This window comes from Oryzias melastigma, linkage group LG13 (assembly GCF_002922805.2).
Source record: "Oryzias melastigma strain HK-1 linkage group LG13, ASM292280v2, whole genome shotgun sequence".
In the NCBI taxonomy this organism is placed as follows: Eukaryota; Metazoa; Chordata; class Actinopteri; order Beloniformes; family Adrianichthyidae; genus Oryzias; species Oryzias melastigma.
Window position 1 is genome coordinate 30,360,472 of NC_050524.1, and position 7,731 is coordinate 30,368,202.

The following is a 7,731-nucleotide window of genomic DNA, read 5'->3' on the forward strand; positions in this document are numbered from 1 at the left end:
ACAATGTTACAAAATAAAGTATTTCTGATGAAAACTATTAATTTTGTCATTCTTGTTTTCATAATTAATGTAGAACTGCTAAATTCCTCAAAGCCCACATTTTTTTCAGAAAAAAGTCCACATAATAATTTGCGATTAATTGCGAGTTAACTATGGACGATGCGGTTAATTTTAATCGCCTGACAGCTCTAGTATAAAATATTTACCATTAAATGAAACAAAATTCATTTTTCACTTCTTTTATTGCTTGGGTTAACATATTTCTAAATCGGTTGTTGTTTTATTTCGTTGTTAGTATTCATTCAGTGTTATTAACTGATCATTTGTTCTGGTTCTGCAGGTTTCTTTATTGAGGACAGAAGTGGAAACACAACGCAGGTCAGATAACAATCAACAAATTCAGAAGAATTCTTGTCTTCTCTGGTATAAATCTATTTTGCTCTTGTTCTTTTCTGTTCTTTTTTCATAACTTTTTGTTTTCCAATCAAACATTTCACTCTTCATTTCTTTAAGAACTTAATACTGTATTTGAAAGTTTTATGAATTAGAGGCGGTTTTTAGGACAAAACATTGAAAAGTTAATATTTCTATAAATAGATTTATCCAATATACTTCCGTTGAATTATTTGTTTTAATGTTTTAAATGTTTTTCTCATCAAATTAGCAACAAGGGATTTTTCCTGAAGAAAACTACCAAGAGATTCATCAAAAAGACGTTGAAGCCCTGTTCAACAGACTTCAGGACAGACGACAACACAAGTTTTCATCAGCAGATTTTCTTTTAATAAGTCCTACTCTGAAACAGATTAATGATACACCTGAAAAAATGTTAACTCAAGTCTTTCTTCAGAGGTTGATGGCATTAGATTACAGAGCCAGATCCATCCCAGTACAACCAGATAGTTCTGAGTCTGACTCAGTTTCTGACGGGAATAGCACAGATGATGATGATGACTTAGATGCTCTTTTTAGCACTAATGTAGATTCTAGTCAGTCCAAACAGGATCATGTTCACCCCATGGACATTCAGATGGTTGTATTTCACTGCTCAGACAGCTTCCTGAAGCAGAACATGATCACAAAGTTGTCACAGTGTCAGTACGCCTTACCTCTGCTTGTTCCTGATCCTGCTGCAGCAGATATTGAGTCTCCTCTGTGGACGTTTAGACAAATAAAAAAAACATGGAAGAAAACTGAAATCAGAGATAATTCAAAGACTGTCACCATCAAGAGTCTACCGATCTGCAAAGCTGAAACTCCACTGGTGTCTTTCTTCCGCCTGGGTTCACTGTCTCAGTCTAAATCTCAGCTCATGAACACTTTGATCAACGACCGTCACAACACCTTCTTCCACAGAAACTGTCCAAGAAGCACCAAATCTCGTCATTTGATGGATGGAGTTGTAGAGATTGCCTGGTACTGTCCTGCTGGAAAAGACAATGATTCATTCTCTGACTGCATTGGCTTCTGTAATCTTCATGGTGATTCTCTGTTGATGGAAAAACAACGTGAAATACTGACTGAAATATCTTCAGTCTTAGTTGTTCTTGTACCAGCTCTGGAAAAAGGTCAGGAAAGTTCTAAAGTCATTTCCACTCTTATCAGATCTCCAAATCCTCTGATTGTTCTCACTGCTGATAATGACTGTGGTGCTGTTCAGATAAAACCAACAAAATACAAAGTGGGTCTGAAAGACAGAAGTCAGTCAGATGTTTCTAAAGAACTCAGAGAAATCACTAGAAAGATTTTGTCTGGATCAAACAAATCCTTCAATCTTGAGTTGATGTCCAACATCTCTGGAGTCAGAGTGGATGAAGACGACACAGTCTGTCAAAATGGAAAATCTGCTGCCATGAACATAGTGAAGCTGATTCAGGACATGGATGTTTCCAGGATCAAAGATACTTTTCTTCCTTGTCAAGGTCAACTTTGGCATGAGTGGTGCAGAACAAACAAAGAAAGATTTCACCTCAGAGGAAACATTGAGAAAGAAAAAAGTCAGAAAGATCAACAACTGATACAAATCCGACAGAAACAATGTGCTGCTTCCTGTAGTGAACTGATGAAATCATTCACTGACAGCCTCATGAGTTTGGAACAGAAAGACAAAGAATACTTCCTGAAATGGACTCAGATCCTGATAGATGAACTCTCCTCAAAGGATCTCTCTGCAATTCTCCAAAACTATGATGAAAAGTGGTCGGAGGTTTTGACTTTAAAGAAGAAACATGACAAATCTGATCAGTTAAAAGTCAAACAAACTGAGCTTGAACAAATATCACAGAAACTGCAGGCAGCAACCTTTGGTTTGGAGCACATCTTCAGAGAAATGTCACAGATCTATGAAGCCCATCAATCTCTAAAGAGACAAACACACTGCAGACACACTGAATGGGTTAAATACCCTGAGCTGGCTGCAGATCTGATGATATCTGGACATCCCATGGAGTTGATGGATGGTGATGCAGGTCACGTGCCTTTAACTTGGATCTCTGGTCTTTTACAGGAAGTCATCAAGAAACTGGGTGACCAGAGAGTTTTTGTGTTGTCAGTTTTGGGCGTTCAAAGCAGTGGAAAGTCAACAATGCTGAATGCCATGTTTGGACTGCAGTTTGCTGTGAGTGCAGGCAGGTGCACCAAGGGTGCATACATGCAGCTGCTCAAATTATCAGAGGAAATCAAGACAGACTTCAAGTTTGACTATGTTCTAGTGGTGGACACTGAAGGACTGAGAGCTCTTGAGCTGGAAGGTCAAAACACTCTTCACCACGACAATGAACTGGCAACATTTGTTGTTGGTTTAGGAAACATGACACTGATCAACATCTTTGGCGAGAATCCAGCTGAGATGCAAGACATCCTGCAGATTGTAGTTCAGGCTTTCATGAGGATGAAGAAAGTCCAGCTTTCTCCAAGTTGTGTGTTTGTTCACCAGAATGTTACAGATATCACAGCTGCAGAGAAAAACATGGACGGAAAGAGACGACTGCAAGAAAAACTGGACAAGATTACTCAACTAGCTGCTAAAGAGGAAGGATGTGAAGCTGAATGTTTCAGTGAAGTTATTGCATTTGATGTGCAAAAAGATGTGAAATACTTTGCTCAGCTGTGGGAGGGAAGTCCGCCAATGGCTCCTCCAAATCCAGGTTACAGTGAGAGTGTCCAAGAACTGAAGAGCTTCATCCTGTCTAAAGCTTCAGAGTCTGATGGAATCAAACTCTCACATTTCAGCAGCAAAATTCAGGATCTGTGGAACGCTCTGATGAATGAAAACTTTGTTTTCAGCTTCAAAAACACTCAAGAAATCTCAATGTACAGAAAACTGGAGGTCCAGTACGGAAACTGGACTTGGACTCTGAGGAGTGAGATGTTGACCATTGAGAACAGACTTTATCCACAAATAGAGAAAAGAAAAATTGACAAGATTGAAATCAGTGATCTTTCGAAAGAAATAAACAAAACATATGAAGGAATAAATAAAGAAATCAGAAATTACTTTGAGAAAGATGCAGACAAAGAAATGTTGGTTCAGTGGCGTGGACGATTTGAAAATAAAATCAAAGATTTTCATGAGGAACTTCTGACAGGAGTTAAAAGAAAACTGGATGAAGTCATTCAGCAGAAGAAAGCCTGTAAGAAGCTTGACGAGAAGAAAACCGATTTTGAGAACAAACTGCTGCAAAAAAGCAAAGAACTCGCTCACACTCTAAGAGAGACCATGAAAGATGAAGAGGAACTCAAGATGCAGTTTGACTCTGTTTGGAGTCACTGGGTTAAAGAATTAACTTCAGACACTAAGCCCATTGAGGACATCAACCTGGAAGAAGATCAGTTAACTGTCCTTAAAGATCTTGGTTTTGAATGGAATCTATGTCATAAATTGAAACACAGTAAGCAATACAAAATCTTGCCTGAAACTGGGAATTACTTTGATTACGTTAACTTAAAGAAATATCATACCATCAATGCTGCATTGAAATATATAGGAGTTGAACCTTTGTCACATGAAGATCAGGAACAGATCAGATCTTTCATTAAAAATGTCGAACAAAAATCACTGGAGATCATTCAGAGCAAACCTGTAGAAACAAGAGGATTCACACCAACTTACCTCCATGAAGTGGCTAAAACTGTTCAAGAAAATGTGACAGAATTTGAATCAAAGATAGAATTTACATTTAAAAAGGAGTTCAGAATTGAGCTTCTGCTGTTTGTCTTCCATCAAGCTGCTGACTGGATTTTACAGTCTCACAAGACATACAAAGATAACAATGATGCTCTGATCTACCTAAACAGCAAGAAAAATGAATATTTCAACATTTTCAGAAGTTTCTGTAAAGGAAGCTCATCTGCTGTGGTGTTTGGAGAAATGATCTGTGAGAAACTGAAGGTCTCTGCTGTTGAGGCTGTCTGTAACCAGACTGCTGTTGACCTTGCTGGAGAACTCAGGTGTAATGTCCCAGCATTCAATGGGAACAGGCTGAACCTGGAGAAACATGTGTTGAAGGATCTGGCAGAGAAAGAAGACTTCAACAAGTTCATCACCTACATCAGAGATCCAAGGGAGCAAGTAGAGGAATTTATCAGAGAAAAAGTGAAAAAATACATGTTCGAAGAAAACAAAAATAAAGCTCCACAAATCCTCCAGAAAAATTCAGACGACATCCAGAGATTCATCAGACAAACTTTATTTGAAGCCACAGAGAAGATTAAAACTGAAAAAGGAGACATAAACATGTGGGTGAAGGAGTTCTCGAGTTCACTGAGCTGTAAACTGACAGTTGATACTATTTCCTGTCAGAACTTCAGTGACATAAACAATTTTGACTTTTTAAACGATGAAATAGAAAAAGGTCTTCAGATCATCACTAAGGAGATGAAGAATCTCTCTCTGACTGAGGTGATCAATAACAGACAGAAACCTGATGAAATCCTCATTGATCAACTGTGTAACTGCTGCTGGGAACAATGTCCATTCTGTGCAGCTGTTTGCATCAACACCATCAAAGACCACAGTCCAGACAAACATAGTGTTCTTTTTCATCGACCTGGAGGAGTTAAAGGATGGGACTATAGAGACACAGCGGAGCTAGTCACTGATTTCTGCACCACATCAGTCACAAGTGATCAAAGCTTCTATCCCAGTCCTGAATCAGAGAAGAGCATTCCTTATAAACGTTATCAAACTGCAGGAGGAGAATATGCATCATGGAGCATTACTGCAGATGGATCTATGCTGCCATACTGGAAATGGTTTGTTTGTCGCTTTCAGAAGGAAATAGAAGATTATTATAAAAAGAAGTTTCAGGACCGTGGAGAGATTCCATCTGAATGGAGAAATTACAGTAAAGAAGAAGCTCTCAGAAGTCTGGATGAAATGTGCAGTTTGTGAGAAAATTTCAAACATTCAGGAGGTTTAAAGATGTTCATTTGATCATTTTCCACAAAGAAATTTTCATCTTTTACTCAAACTGAACAGGAAGAGATTTTAAAATAACATCGGAATCAATGAAACAGAATGGCAGCAATTTTATCTTTTAATCAATGTTTCATGTAACTTTAATATAATCTATTATCTAACATTAGCTTGAAGAATCTCTAAAATATTGAAGAGAAAAACAAAAATGTTCCAATTTACCGGTATATTTACTTTTGCATGCTTTTTATTTCCGCTTTTTGTCTTTGATTTAGAGAGATTTGATTTAGAAAAAATAAATAATTCAGTTTTGTAATAATCTGTTTATGAAACATTATATTTGCTTTTTGACCCAAATTCACTTTGTTTTTTACATATCTGTTATTCTTTCCTTTTATTTATGCAAATTGAACAAAACAAAAAAAGAAAATTCAATGTGTCAAAAAAATCATCGTACTAAAAACAGAAACTCANGCACACATGCTGGAGCATTGGATAGGTTCATTAGAATATTTTCAACAAAGAAATGTTCATCTTATACTTACAATGAGCATAATGAGATAATACGGATACACCCGAAGCAATGAAACAGAACAACAGCTATTTATTCTCTTAGTAGTGTTTTATTTAGGTATACACCCAACACAATTCATGTCAAATTCACATGGAACACTTCTTCTTCACCGCGTGGCGACTTTACTGCTCGACATCGGTCCAAAAATGTGTTCATAAGCTTGACACCTTAGCTGTGTGTGGGAGGAGCTACAAGCTAATGATTTTTACTTATTGCTACATGGAGAGGTGTCTGTTTGTTGCTCATTGACAATGCAGGGAAGACACAAGTGATATTGAGAGATCGGATTTATTTAGTCTGAAAAGTTCTATTAAAAAAAATGGTTATCATGTTTCCATGTCTAGGTTCATGAGATCATTCAGTCTCTTCTAGTATGGTAAGCTTCAGTCCTGTTCTGGGAAATGCATCTGAATGATGGCCACTTCTGCAATGTTTCGGTGTCTCTGGGACACAGTGTGGAGATTCGCTGAGTCAGAGAGGGAAAAAAATTAAGGGACCACTTTATTATTGTGTCTTGAAAATACAACATAGAGTCAGAAGTAAAGTTATCTTTATTAGAATTAATTTTTATGAAATATAATTGTGTACTTTCTACTATACTGACTCTTTTTTTATTTTACATATCAGTGTCCTGCGAATCTGTTGTCAATAGAACATGTGGTGAAATATTTTATATTTTAAGTTTTAGCTTTTAACAAAAAGTTATTTTAAATTTTATGACAAATGTTTCACTTGTCATTACCTAAAATGGTGCGGGATTCACAAAATGTTGGAAATGATATGCGTTGAAAAGGACATTTAAGCTTTGACATATTGTTATATTTTTCTGTTTTTGCTTTTTATTAACATGATCACTTATCTAAATTTTAACAATAAAATCTGTTTAACACAAGAGACCTTCAGTTCTTTTCTGTATGCTCAGCTGCTGGACCGGACAAGTTAAAACAAAAAAAAATTAAAAAAAAGTTAAAATAAATAAATAAAATAAACAGCATTTTAGTGAGGGACCACTGTTCACAGTATCCTGCCACCACTTAAGTACAAGTTAAGCTACATGTTTTGTATACTTTGCTATTTTACTGTTTAATTTAGTGATGTGACGTTCTGTATTGAGGCTTCACAGCATGTGATGAGTAGAGGAGGGGAAGGGTGTTTCCGCAATGTGCACCGTGGGTTGCTTTATTTAGGGGAGGATCTGAAAGTGAAGATATCCGAAGCCTCGTTGTCTGATTTATGAAATGGTTTTGACAGCAGCAAGAGTCCCTCAGGCTCCATTCAGAATGTGGTTGTTTGATGAAGACTTGCTGTCAGTGAGAGTTTTGAGACCGTTTGAAGAGAGTTAAAAAATTTAGGAGAAACTGTTTTATTTATTTATAAAAATCAATAATGTGTCCCTCAGACTATCACTGGCCCTATCTCAATTTTATGAAAGCAAGACATTATTCCAATCCCAACCACCGTCAGTTTGGGATGAGAAGTGTAACTTGGTGTCAAGCTGGTACAGGTAGGGTACTGTGTAATATGTGGATGTCGGAGCTTTGTTTTGGACAAGTCACTCACTTGTTTTCTATTCACTTATGCTTTACAATTCTAGCCAATCATTTTATCTTTCCAGCTATTGTGGACGGGCTCATAGAAGAATGGGTGGGGCTATGGTGTTTGCAGAGCTTCAGTCAGTTCTGTACATTCATTCATTCATTCATTCATCTTCCTGTCCGCTTCGTCCCTTTCGGGGTCGTGG

General features: G+C 37.1%; 2 protein-coding genes across 4 annotated transcripts in view; one reads left to right on the top strand and one right to left on the bottom strand.

Annotated features, from left to right (window-relative positions):
* LOC112149028 (interferon-induced very large GTPase 1) overlaps window positions 1-5,873 on the top strand; it is a 12,668-nt gene extending 6,795 nt beyond the window's left edge. The window contains exons 3-4 of the mRNA XM_024276472.2: window positions 341-378; window positions 665-5,873. Of these exons, the coding sequence (XP_024132240.1) occupies window positions 341-378; window positions 665-5,392 (4,766 nt within the window). The 3' untranslated portion in view covers window positions 5,393-5,873. The remainder of the gene's footprint in view (window positions 1-340; window positions 379-664) is intronic.
* LOC112149032 (von Willebrand factor A domain-containing protein 5A) overlaps window positions 1-7,731 on the bottom strand; it is a 307,412-nt gene that overhangs the window by 41,622 nt on the left and 258,059 nt on the right. The gene's annotated exons all lie outside the window — the stretch shown is intronic.